We start from the raw sequence: 14,801 nt of genomic DNA on the forward strand, positions 1-14,801 counted from the left end.
GTTTTGTAGTACCCACTTTTCCATATGTTTCATCCTGTGTACCTACACGATTGTTTGACATTCCGTTTGCAATGGAGGGTTAGGATCAATCAGATTAGTGGAACGCTTTTAGTTTGGTCACACGAATTATACCCATTGTAAACTGAATAGACCGCAGTGCTGCAATCGTTTTGATTGAAATCAGTTGTTGAATTGGACTCCGCTTCCAAACGCAAACCCGGTATCTAATACTCAGTAACACCCGCTAATCGAAAACGTGTTATGCTTCTCACCCTAATTACCATACTTACATATAACACGAACAGGCCATGTGCTGCAATCTGATTGACTGAAAAAACGTTGATAAAATTATTGGGAAACAAATATTCAATAACAACAGCTAATCGAAAACGTGTCACGTGTCCCATCCAATTACAATACTTTATATATAACGTGGATGGGCCATGTGCCGAAATCCGATTGGTTAAGAAAATGGGAAAAAGTAGGTTTCAAATGCATACTTTTGGCATCAAATATTCGAAAATACCCGCAAATCAGATACCACATTATGTTATTAACGCGTATAAAATGAACAGGATTGGTCGAGCAACATTGATGAATGGGACGCAACCGGATGAAAATGCAAGTTCTGGGCATCAAATAATCGATAACGACCGCAAATCTGAAATCACATTTTGTTTATAGCTCTCTTGAAATACCACATATTTATTGAATAGTATATTTACCGCAATCTCATTTGGTGACATATTTTTTTAAAAGGGACGAGCTCGATTCCAAATGAAACCTCAGAGCACGAAATGCTCATTAACACCCACAAATCTGAAAACACACACACACACTGTTTATCAATTTATTAAAGAATATGCCTTGCCCACCTGTTAAGACCCTCAACGTGACGCTATACACAGGAATATAGGATTACCTTCACGCTCTCTCCATACATATTGGCGTATGCGTTGTGTTGTTATATACCCGACATGGGAGTTTATTAAATCTTTGTTAGAACAGTACTGTCCCATCATCATGGCCACATATCCCACCTGTGATCCCACGGGGGTATCAGTGAGATTATCGCAATGAAGAAAAGTGTTCACTTTCCTTGGCGTCCGATAACGATCTTCAAACCTGACTATAACTACAGGAGGAATGCCCGTGTGTCCCAAAGCTTGCTAACCCCACTGTATCGGGATGTTTCTGATTACAGACAACCGAGGGTCAAATATTATGGGCATTGTCATCAGCTGAAGAAAAAAACCATGGAGAACCGAATAGTGAGCAACGTTTTGCAGAAGAACAGTGACTTCCTGTCCCGCCATCTTGTCCTGTCGCCCACAGTTCTCGAGAAGCTTCAGGAGAACGGCCTGATTAGCGAATACGTCAAGCGGCAGCTGTCGGTGAGTGTTAAAATAACATGTCAAACTCACCCGTGTGTGATTCGGCAAGCCGGTTGTATCCCATTACCCCTACATCTCCAAATCTTGTGTTCATGTGTTTGGGCTAGTCCATTGTCCAGGTAATGGGATGTAGGGGTAATGGGAGGATACCGGCAAGCCACACTTATTCTATCTCTTATGAGTGAATATACAGTTGAGACGATAAACCATTTAAAATGATACACCTTTCAGGAAGATATACTTTATAGGATGATGTAGCGTTCACAAAATTTTACCACTGGAGATGTATTACCGTTCAGGACGACATACCATATAAGATGATATACCGCTCCAGAAGATATGCTATGATGATTTAAGATGATATACCGTTCAAAACGATATGCTATAAGGAGTTAAGATGATATACCGCTCAGGAAGTTATGCCATAAGGATTAAAGATGATATACCGCTCAAGAAGATATACCATAGGGATGTAAAATGGTATAGCGTTAAAGACGACATATCATAAAGATTTAAGATGACATACCGTTCAGGACAATATACCATATAAGAATATATCCGTTGAAAAAAATTCTACAATTTAAGATGATAAACCATTTAAGATGGTGGATGGTAAAGCCGTTTTAGACGACATACAAGACTTGCCCTGAGCGCCAGTTGTGCTGTGCTTTACTAATCATAATGCAGTTGTACTTTTCTGTCTTTGACCTTGTGTCACCACTGCTTATGGTGTGTTTTCAGTTCAAGGACACAGATGAACAAGTTCCTTGCCTCATCGAGAGTTTTAGCGGCCGAGATTTATTGACATTCAGAAAGTTTCTGGCAGTTCTGAGGGAGACTGGCCACGGCTGGTTGGTTGACGTCCTGTTAAGGTCACAGGCTCTCAGTTATGAAGAAATCGCCTCATCAGATGGTGAAGCTGGTCAAGTTGACTTCAGACAGGGGTCAGGATTAGTAGGTGAAAGGTCAAGGTTACATGGAATGACCCCTGAACATGCCCGGATGAGACTGACGTCAGCACATTTAAGAGGTCGAGGAGGGGATGTTGGTGGAGGTTATGGAGGGGCAGGGTTGGGTTTGAGGGGGATGGAAAGGGGAGGACTTGGGGGTGAGGGATATCAGGGGTCAGGTCTTGGAGTAGGGGGTTATGACAGGAGTGGTCTTGGAGGAAGAGATATTGAGTGGATTAGGACTTGGTGGAGGCAGATTAGCGATTGGTAATGGCAGTGGATATGATAAATCACGATTATCGCTTTTGCAAAAAAGAACACCCCCTGCTGACCTTGGGAGTATTCTTGATGACAGGCGTGCCGTGGGGAGCGGCAGATATAGGGGCCAGGTATCCCCGGGGGCTTTGTTGTCAAACGTCATGAGGGACCCACCACGCGGCAGTGCCATAGATATGGGTGGAGTATCGTCAGGCGATATCCCTGGCGCCTTGTTGAACCTCCACGACCACTTCAGGAACCAGAGTGACACCAACGAGCAAAACCTGACCACCCTGAAGCGGGAAGAGATGGCCATTCGGGAGCTCCTGGACCAGAACAACAGGGAACAGGTCAAGGTCAAACGGAACCAGTCAGCGCTGACAGACATAGGGCGTCGCCTGGAGGAGATCAACGTCAGGACCAATGAGGTGTATGACCCCAATGTTCACAGCCAGATCTCGAGGTACCGTCTGTCCCAACTAAACCAGATACCCTGGTCCAATACCAGATAACCTGGATTTGACCCACGTTATCTCCAGTGAGGTGTGTGACCCAAAATGTCCACCGTCAGATCTCAAGGTAACTTCAGCCAGATGCCTTGGTTCAATGATAAGAAACTCTTATGCCATGTCTTACCAATAGGGCAGAACATGTATACTAGTTTCACGAACATTGACGTCATCCCTGATTCAAGTGATCCATTCATATAATTTTCACCATTATAAATTGTCCAGTTTAACCTGTTCCGGAGGAAAGTCAAGACTGGTTATTCCATGACGTTGAGGTACCACGTTGTATCAGGAATAGAAAGACTCATTGCAACTTGGGTTGCAAAGGACAAGGCTTATACTATCTACCATCCTCCTGTGTTGTGTCAGACTCTTTGGATTATCTGTGATCGTACGATGTGGATTTAATCGCTTTGTGTAAAGGTCCGACACGTAATTATGTGTACAAGTCTCGAGGATTTATGTAAATATGTTATGAAGACACGTTTTCAAATGGGACATGAATCTTACTTTTGTACTGGCATGTTATATTATAATTATTACATATTTTACAATGTTATCCTTGAATTTTTCTCAAAACATGTTTTCGAAGCGACAAAGGACAAAACTATGAAAACAGAATCTCTGTTTCATGGGAAGTGCACGTTTGAACAATTGAGCACAATCGACCTTTAATCATAGCGTACGATGTCTTTTCAGATCCATTTCAATATACATTAGAATTACCATAGTAATATTTGACAATTTTTCTGAACAGTAGAATTGACATTCCTACTGGATCCAAAATGACTCTTGTCATACCTCGTTCTATGCTAATCTGTCGTTGCTATTCCTATGAAACGTTTTTGGGCAAGTCATATATTTGACGTTATTTTCATATTCTACTTAAAAATCTTGTATTTATGCCATACTCAATTATCAGCTTGCCCGATGGTACATGGATCTTAGTTAACCTCTGCGATTCTTTGGGTACAATGTGTGAAGCCCTTTTCTGGTGTCACCCGCCGTGATATTGCTGGAATATTGCTAAAAGCAAATGTACTCTGCATTTTCTTTTGTCATATCAGACTTATTATATACAAACAAACAATAACTAACAGGAATTGTTCAAATGTGAATAGTGTCAGTATCTCTCATCGGCTTGTTAGCGGACCGATTCCATTCTTCGGGTAGTCTTTCATGCGATGAAGCGAAACAGACATGGTTACAAGATGTCAAAAGAAAGTGCTACATTGGTGCTAGCGGTACCTTGTATCGATATGACTTAAATACATTCTGGTCCCAAGTGCCTTCAGCTGTAGCATGGAACACCTGGCTGTCCCTTTCTCTGCACTCCTCCCTCGTAAAAAACAGTGAACTGTGTCAATATTTTAATGATAGTTTGTTAAACAACCTTTTTATTTTTAGGACAAAAATTCTGCAAAAACCTTACAGAGTGGGTATGGTGTTTTGATTATGATCAGCGTTTCATTGAGTATTTTATGTTTATTAGCTTTCGAGTTAGATTGCAATTCATCGGTCCGCTTTTGAGCCAAACGGACTGTAGTGACCGAGAGGACACAGGCTGTTATATCATGTCAGTGTTACGTTGTGTCTATGCACAGGAATATATTCCTAAGCGTCCTAGCATGGGAACTGTTCATTTATCTCATATATTCTCCTTCCTTGTTAACAGTTACCATTACCTTTGCAGAAATACCTTGCACAACTAGGGACGAAAGGGCACAGGCGGTTTAAACATGTCAGTGCTCCGTTGTGTCCATGTCACGGAATATATTCCTACACGCCTCAGTCTGGGAACTGTTCATTTATCTACAGATACTTTCCTTTAATCATAGCTTGAGATCGTAACTGTTTACAGAGATATCTTGCATAACTATGGACCGCCGTGTACACATAGATGATAAAACATGTCAGTTCTACGCTGTGTCAAAACCACTGCATATACTCTGGTGCAACGTGCCTTCATCAGTATCACGAACATTCATTAAATCTTAGAACATTATAATTCCAGTTTTATTTTTATATGATTACTTGTAGAGAGATGTCTTGTACTGTCAGGAACTGACTAATTGGTATACTGGTGGAGCCTCTGGGTGTTTTATTGCAGAAATACACTTTGAATGTACTGCATGATTTACCAAAACCATTTTCGCTCGACATGTTGAATATTTACAAAAGATGCGAGCGAATATAAACTGCTTGTCTGTTTTTGACATGGAAAAGAAAATTTGCTTAATTAAGAACGTAAACATTAGGCGGCATCGAGCAAAAACTCAATTCTTATAACCCTCGTCCCCAAATCTCTTACGGGTAGTATACAAGCCCATTTCTGGTGTCCCATGTGATATTGCAGGACTATTGCTAAAAGCGGCGTAAAACTAAATTCGCTCACTCACCCAAATCTCCTACAGAATATTAAATGTTCCGTTTCTATTTGTATACTAGTTGTTGTACTTATTTATTGAGATATTAACTAGTTATTTTCTCTTCATAGCGCCATTGAGCAATATCTTTTGGAAATAGGCGCTCTATAAATCAATTATTATTATTATTATATATTCCCCAAATACTCATTATTATTACATGGCTGTGAATAAGCTAGTGTACGACCCGAGAACCCAAGCCAGAATACTAAGGGCACAAATTTGGGGCTCAAGATTTTCATTATACATTTAGTTTATATACATCACATGATGAAAATTAATAATGACCTAATGAAATAAATTTCTTTATATTTTGAATGGTGTCTGTTGCTTGCAATTAAATACAAGCATCGTGTTGGATGAAAGAGACTCATACTAGACGGTAATAGTATCGACAATGTCAAAGAAACAGTGAGTGAATGAGTGAGTTATACGCCGCACCCAGCAATATTCCAGCTATATGGCGACGGTCTGTAAATAATCGAGTCTGGACAAGACAATCCAGTGATCAACAGCATGAGCATCAATCTGTGCAATTGGGATACGATGATATGTGTCAACCAAGTCAGCGAGCCTGACCACCCGATCCCGTTAGTCGCCTCTTACGACAAGCATGGGTTACTGAAGATCAATATTCTAACCTGGACCTTCACGAGTCGTCAAAGAAACAGACCTTTTTATCTGTTGAAATATTCATCGGTTCTGAGTGATTGGAATGATTAAGTCTCGACTTAACACTTTGACATGGAAAGAAGCTGGGGGTGCAGGTTTTACACATTGACGAGTTTTGCGAAGGCCACGACCATGTGTATGTGCGGACGAGACCTAGCAACAACCAAGACGAGCCGGGATTCGAACCCACGATAATAGTTTTTGTGATCGCTTTTGTGGCGCAAATCTGTTCCGCGAATTGCCTTATCAAGCACAGCTGTTTTGTTCTCCTGTTGCTATAGATACAAATACTGTATACATGTAGATTTATTAGAGGTAGGTTCGGTAAAATTTGCATTCCATGCATACACGATTCAAACACTGTCCTAGCTGCTACCACGAAGTTTTATAATGAATATGAATCACCACGGTTTCCACAAAACTTGAAGTCTCACAACTCGTCTACTTCATGTATTCCTGTGACAAGTGCAAATAGGCACGGTCCCCATAGCCGAAAGTTATGAATACACAATGCCTTTAGAAAGTGGTAAAATGTAATATGTTATTAGTTTCTCTGTAAAGCATATATTCTAGAGCCACTTTGTTATGTATTCGGGGCGGTGGGGTAGTCTAGTGGTTAAAGCGTTGGCTCGTCACGCCGAAGACCCGGGTTCGAATCCCCACATGGGTACATTGTGTGTGAAGCCAATTTTTGGTGTCCCCCCGCCGTGATATTGCTGGAATATTGCTAAAAGTGGCGTAAAACCAAACTCAGTCAGTCAGTCAGTCTTATGTATTCATAATCTATAAATACTGACTACTCTAAATACAGTAGATCCTCTGTAAGTCGAACTCGGATGTGTCGAATTCACGTATGACTGAGTCATCTTCCGGATTGAAAATTCTGTCTATATTTTTTCATCATCTCCACTCCGATTTATCGATGTGGATGTGCCGAACTCCCGCTGTCTCGATCACATTTGGGAGACCCACTTAACCCAGTAAAGCATGCACTTAATCTCACTTCAAAATTCAAGAAACAAATTCTACGTCTACACACCCACTATTGGAGATGGTCGATTACTGTGTACACTTCGGGACAAATACACAACCACTGAAGAAACAGCCACCCGAGGGTCCAGTGTACGTCGAATATATCGTACAGTAAACCTCACTATACTGCATTATATTGCAAATATGCCTTATTCATGCATCCTTGGTCCGAATCGGAAAAATACCAGTTAAACGTTAAAAATTTACCTATTTCGTCATTTCTTCACATTCATAGTAAACTAGCAGACGACAGATATATTTCATTCGGAAAATATCGTAAATATCCGGAGAAGGTGGTCTCAGATAAACACGTGCAGTAGGTATGTTGCAAATGTTAAGCCAACAGTTCGGCAATTTCAGCATCGAAGAAAAGTACAAACCCTAGTTTTTCGCCTCTCCTGAAAACCTACAAAAAATGACTTAGGTCGTTCTGCTTCTCAACCCTTCACATGTTAGATGCGTTACTTATCTGTGTATGGTAAGGCCAATAAATGAACGAATGAATGAATGAATGAATGAATGAATGAATGAATGAATGAATGAAGACATGAATGATGAATGAATTTTCATCAAGTGCGTAACGTATCTGAATGACATTTGAAAAATTTATGGTAAAATGTATGGTAAGGCCAATGAATGAGTGAGTGAGTGAGTGAGTTGAGTTTTACGCCGCACTCAGGATATTCCGGCTATATGGTGGCGGTCTGTTAATAATCGAGTCTGACCAGACAAAATCCAGTGATCAACAGCATGAGCATCGACCTGCGAAATTGGGAACCGATGACGTGTGTCAACCAAGTCAGCGAGCCTGACCACCCGATCCCGTTAGTCGCCTCTTACGACAAGCATGGGTTACTGAAGATCAATATTCTAACCCGGACCTTCACGGGTGAATGAATGAATAATGTTTTTCACAAAGTGCGTAACGTATTTAAATGAGATTTGAAAAGTTAGATTACTTGGTACTAGCTCCAGTCGGTTTGATGCATGATGAATGCAGATGAAGAAACTAACCCCGTTTAGGATGGGCCATTTTTCACAGCAGCAGCAGGAATAACTTTATTAATTTAAGTCGGAATGAAAATTCTTGGCGGGAGATGTGAGGCTCAGAAAACATACAAAAATATGGACAGCCTAAGATAAAGAAATGGATCAGTTTCACACAGGGCATTAATTAATAGGTACAGACCTAAACCGATAATGAACACCTAAGCCACGGACCAAACATCCTCTCTCACCAAATTAAGCTTTATATCTGGACGTCACGTTATATCAACTATATGGTAGTATCAGGTATTAGAAAGATCAGCGGTATTGTGTACTGCCATTGTTTTATGTCTTCACGAAGTACTGTAGTATATTTTCGTACAGAAGAGTGAGTTGAGTTTTACGCCGTACTCAGCAATATTCAAGCTATACGGTTGCGGTCTGTAAATAATCGAGTCTGGACAAGACAATCCAGTGATCAACAGCATGAGCATCGATCTGCGCACTGTGATTTGGGAACCGATGACATGTGTCAACCAAGTCCAGCGAGCCTGACCACCCGATCCCGTTAGTCGCCTCTTTTGACAAGCATGGGTTACTGAAGATCAATATTCTAACCCGGACCTTCACGGGTCTTGTACAGAAGACCACATGTCCATGCTACAGACTATCTGTGATTGGTTGACTGGACAGTTTTATTTAACAATTCTTCGTAGCTCTGTATGATATATACTCGTAGTGCCATTATTGACGGATCAATTACATCATAGTGACTAAGGTTTTACGTCGCCTTTAGCAATATTCCAGCAATCTTAGGGCTGGGGACACCGGAAGTGTGCTACACACATTGTACCCATGAGGGAATCGAACCCATGTCTTCGGCGTGAAGAGCGAACGCTTTACCCAGTGGGCTACCCCACCGGCCCTCTCGTCCCCTATAGATATGTCGGCTATTAAACATGAATATAAGTCCGATAGTATCAGTATGTTAGAGTATGATATATTATGCCTACACCCTTTGAAATTTTACTCATTCAACCTTTATTTGCCGTCAGCATTCATACGGACGAGGTGTGAAGCCCACCGTGACATTACTGGAATATTGCTAAAAGCGGCGTAAAACCATACTCATCACTCACTCATACGGACGAGAAAGAAAAACTACACATTTTATAGTTTTCATTCTGCATCGGAAATAATTTCACGGAATCTTATCTTGAAATGAAATTCCAAACCATACTGGTTTGATGGAACAGAATCCAAAAATTGGTGCTATTTGTTGTTTGCTATTGCAAGTTTGGGAACTGTTTTGTCCGATTATCGTGAAAGTAATGCAGAATTGGTAACAATGGTATGAATGTCTGTGATGGTTAATAGAAAACCAAATGGCAATTCATCTAGCAGAGGGGGCGGTGGGGTAGTCTAGTGGTTAAGGCGTTTGCTCGTCACGCCGAAGACCCGGGTTCGATTCCCCACATGGGTACAATGTGAAGCCCATTTCTGGTGTCCCCCGCCGTGATATTGCTGGAATATTGCTAAAAGCGGCGTTAAACTGACTCACTCACCTCCTCCACAAGTTGGTTCTTTGACCCCCCCTCCAACCCCACCCCCCCCACCCCACCCCTCAACACCACTCCTCAGGAAACCAACAGTGAGATCTGGTTTCATTATTTACTAATATGGCGTTTACTTTCTTTTTCTCGTCAGTTTATGAAAATATGACCACAGGAGGCTCATTAAATTTTTTATATAATCACTAGGAATTCTTGTCCTTCAGTCTAAAGAAGGCAGATGAGGACCAGCTTTTCATCGCCAATTTCCTCTTTTGCAAAAAATCAATTCGTTACACATGAAAATTGAGAAAAGGGTCACCTTGCAGGCTTCTCATAACCCCGCAGACATTACGGCAACGCCGTGCAAAATGTAGTCTTTCTTTAAGAGAGACATTTGATGATAGCTGGATCTTCACAGAAAGTGCAGACCATTTCTTGTTACAAGCAACGGTTCTCTGGCTTTTAACGAAATAGTCACCCGCGGAGTCATTAACCTTCCACAAGTCAATACTGGCGCTTCGCCCACTCGAATCATGTCTTCAGGAGAGGCTTTCTTTAAAATGACTGCTTTTAACCGACGTGCATTCTGAGGTCAGATGGACCAAAATATTAGTCAGCAACATTTTGGCGGATTATCGTAAAAGCTGTATCGTGCATCACATGCAATATGTCACAGCTGAAATGACTTGTGAACCACGAGAGGTTCTTAATTAAGGTATTGATTTCATTTTATTTGAAGTTAAGGTTTACGTACTTTTGGGGTATTTTCCTATTTCATTTTCTGTGTAAATCTTAAATTCTTGAGCGTAAACAAATAATTCTAAATAGTCACCGGCATAAGGCTCGCGGTAAACAGCGAGTAGGGTTCAGTGTGACGTGATTGTGACATTCAATATTATGACGTCATTGAGTCCATACATGCTGGCCGGCGGACTTTTATGGGTTTCTACAAGAGGGCAACTGGGAAATATAACAGCTTAAATCTTTAACTCTTGATGAACAGTAGTTAGAGTGAGTTTGATTTTACGTGGAGTTTAGCAATATTCCAGCAATATCACGGCGGAGGACAACAGAAATGGGCTTAAAGCATTGTAGCCATGTGGGAAATTCAACCCGGGTCTTCGGCGTGACGAGCAAACGCCTTTACCCCACCGCCCCCGCCAGTAGCTGATAGATCGTGTTTTAACAAATGTATAGTTTGTTACGTATAAATGCACATGTGTGTGTGTGTGCGTGCGTGTGTGTAACTTGATCTCGTTGCCGAAACGATGCCGTTGCGATGTTCAATTTCAAATCACTCACTCACTCGCTATACATCACTGAAGTTTCACGTGTAAGCAAGTTCCTCATCGATTGGCACCAGAGCGCTGAGTAACAAGTCTCCATACGTTCTTCCTCCGACCTTTAACTCTGTACAGACTGTTGGCGACTAATTCAATACAACCCTCCGCTGCAAGCCAGCTGATACAATTAACTCTGGTCAGCCCGAATATAACTCAATCATGAAACTGATATGGAAACATTAAGCGCACGGTGAGATATTATGGCGCCAGCCTTGTGTTGGGCCACTGATGATGTAGAGTCCAGGTCACCGTCCCTCTATCTGGGTGTCAGCACGACTTGGATGCAGGATGGCGACCTGTTAATTCCAATCACGGGCGAGAGAGTGCTGTGGGTCGTTTTACACTTAACAAAACTCTTACGCCAGGTGAGTGAGTGTGTTTAATTTTACGCCGCTTTTAGCAATATTCAAGCAATATCACAGCAGTGTACACCAGAAATAAGCTTCACATATTGCACCCATGTGGGGAATCGAACCCGGGTCTTCCGCGTGACGAACGAACGCTTTAACCACTAGGCTGCCCCACCAACCCTCTTACGTCGAAGACTGGCATCTGGTGGTCAGGCTTGTTGGAGACAACATTGATACATGGTCCTCTAGGCTTTCATTTAATTTTATTTTATTTTGGTTGATTCATGTCATCGTATCCCAAATGCCTACATCGACGAATCTTATAAATCACTGGACTGTCTGGTCCAGATTATATAGAGACCGTCATCACAAAGCTGGAATTTTGCAAAGTGCGACGTTAAACAACAAACGATCAATTAAACCTAAAAGTCAGATTCATCAACATGCCTCCCTGTATACCAGAGTGAGTGAGTGAGTGAGTTTAGTTTTACGCCGCATATATTCCAACAATATAACAGAGGGGGACACCAGAAATGGGCTTCACACTTTGTACCCATGTGTGGAATCGAACCCGGGTCTTCGTCGTGCCGAGCGAACACTCAAACCACTAATGATGAACATGTATAAAAACGATTTGTTTATCAAGGATGGGGGAAACGGGCTTCTGCCAATGTCAGCACTAACATATCTTTACAACAACAGATTAATCCCCCGGGCAGGTTGGAAGAAGGAACCGAAGTGGAAACAATTACATGACAACCTGTCATGTCTGGAGTGTGTGAGACAAAGTGCTTTGTCATTATCGACATGCACTTCATCACACATTTATCTAATCAAACTGGAGTGAATCAGTGCGGTTTTAAGCAGCATTCGGGAATATGTAGACTCGGCAGCCTACAAGCTTCATTCAGACAAGAATCAGCGTTGAGTTTGGTCGACGTTAGACTTGCACAAGTCTCTAAAATATTAATTTATAGTTTAAATGAAAATTTCTAAAAAATATAAATAACAGACTGGAGCCCTTACAGTCCACTCGTCTAGACTTGCCTCATTTAAGAATACAATTGCTATACATCCATGGGCTTAGTATTCGGTACAGCTTTAGAGCAAGGCTAGGTCGACGTTTATCAGTAGAGACGGTACACTTTTGTTTCGTTAAACGTTGTTTTCTTATTATATTTTATAATGGATTGTTACAAGTCATCACGTATTAGATCACCCTCAACCATAGATGTACACGAATGTATATTTACAATTAATATATCGAATGAAAAATAAGGAAAGAAGTGAAATAGCCCTATGGACATTAACACCGCTGACTCAAACGCTTTTGTTTTCTTTATACATGTGTGTACATTCCTAAAATTCCTTTAGTTCAAATGATAAGGGAAAGTTGCTCTACCAAGCAGCATCAAGTTATTATTAACATCACAAGTATCTTTCAGTGTTGGCAATTTCATTTTGTAACCTGGCAATTCGTTTCAAGCTGATTTAAAAATGGAAAATTTAATTAATAAATGATATGACATCGGCACTTTGGGTCTTCTTTTTAACTGACTGCCGTCGGTGGGTATGCTGCCTTCTGAACACAAAATAAGTTTGCTTCAAGCACCGACGTTGCCAATAGCAAAGCTGCTCAAGAAAGATGAAAAGAACAATTAATATAGAACAGTGATACAATTCTTACATCACCGGTGAGACAGAAACTGCAAATGTGCAAACCACAAACAAACAAAAGAACTTTGCAGAAAGCACAGTCAATTTAAATTTTGAAAATAATTTTAAAGTAATAATAGTACAGTATGTATATACACGTGAAAAACATCCAACCATCAGTTTGGAAAGTCGACCTTCTAGCTCTTGTTTGTTTATTGTTAAACGACCCACGTACAACTTTACGACGGCGCTCAGAAGGTAAGGTAATCTGGGCCAGATATTCCAGTGATTGACATCATGAGCATCGATTGTTTCGGGTATGCTGACAGGCGTTAAGCAGATCTGATCACACGCCATATGTCCTTACCTCACGACCAGCATTGTTTCTCGCGACCAATCCTAAGCCTGATCTTTAAGAGATAAACTTATAACTTGCATAACTTGCCATCTTTGAGCAATATGAGGGTTAAAAACATAGGTGTTGCGATATTTTTTTCGATGTGTATATGTATTTCACCACACAATTCTCTCACGGTAAAATGAGAACGTTTAATGCAAAGGATGTCACGTGCCAGCCAAGGGATGAACGGGATTTTATCATACAATCGATAGTGTTATCGATGCAATAAACCAAACCTATAAATATGCAAATAAGGTCAACCTAATTGCTTTCAATATCCTCTGTACATAGAGTTGGGAGGCCATACTGACGAAAGGCTATCCCCAGAAAATTAGACATGATCTCTCGATTAGTCAGTTCTTAAGTAAACAGCTATGGCTGTAAATAATTTGACACTATATCATAAATGGTGCGGTTCACTCAGGAAGAAGATTCCAACGTGGTTTCCAAAACTCCTTTCGGGGCTTCGGAGCGGTGGGACAGCCCAGTGGTTAAAGCGTTCGCTCGTCACGCCGAAGGCCCAGGTTCGATTCCCTACATGGGTACAATGTGAGAAGCCCATTTCTGGTTTCCCCCGAAGCGATATTGCTAGAGTATTGCTAAATGCGGCATAAAACCCAACTCACACACTCACTCACCCTTTCGGGATTTCTAACAACGCCTTGGAATTGGAATACGTCTTTAATTTCTTTAAAATCTTCAAGACGACAAAGATATTTTTACCCTCGCGTGCTTCTATATCATATATATCAATAAAGGAATACAATGAATATGCATTGCGCTGACATGAAGCAGTTTTTATTCCTAACATTTGATATTTGTTATAAGAACCAGACTTAACTAATAGTATCTATTTCCGAATTGAAAGTTGCTACGCACATATTAACCTTTCTCGGTTGTGGTCAAGTCAGTTTTCCTCGCAATGTGCCTTACACTCCAGCACATATATTCCTTAGTATTCATCAAGCACTCCTTTCATTTCTTCCAGCCTCACACCTAATATTCATCCTTAATTTGCTTAATCTGCAGGCAGGTGGTCAGAATAGATTCTCTAATGCCATACCGTTGCCATGGAAACTAACTACCTTGCATTAAGAAAGTCAATCATGCTTTAGTAGTCGAAGACAACACTGGGAACCTCTTGGCCACGCTCTAATTTGATTAATGATTAACCTACTTAAAGTATTTTTTCCAGCCAATCAGGCTAAATAACTAATGTCGTGGAAGTCCGTGTCTTGGACAAACATGGCCACACGTCAGGATTATGTTGC

At 41.1% G+C, this 14,801-nt stretch overlaps 1 protein-coding gene across 1 annotated transcript; it reads left to right on the forward strand.

Annotated features, from left to right (window-relative positions):
- Nucleotides 1–911: 911 nt before the first annotated feature.
- LOC124272838 (29 kDa ribonucleoprotein, chloroplastic-like) lies at nucleotides 912–3,658 on the forward strand. The gene is given in 3 exon segments (XM_046708060.1): nucleotides 912–1,394; nucleotides 2,136–2,570; nucleotides 2,572–3,658. Coding segments are annotated over 3 exon segments (1,116 nt in total). The 5' UTR covers nucleotides 912–1,256; the 3' UTR covers nucleotides 3,115–3,658.
- The last annotated feature ends 11,143 nt before the right edge of the window (nucleotides 3,659–14,801 follow it).

The sequence above is a fragment of the Haliotis rubra genome, unplaced genomic scaffold (assembly GCF_003918875.1).
Source record: "Haliotis rubra isolate DU_JTF1 unplaced genomic scaffold, ASM391887v1 Scf1734, whole genome shotgun sequence".
Lineage (NCBI taxonomy): Eukaryota > Metazoa > Mollusca > Gastropoda > Lepetellida > Haliotidae > Haliotis > Haliotis rubra.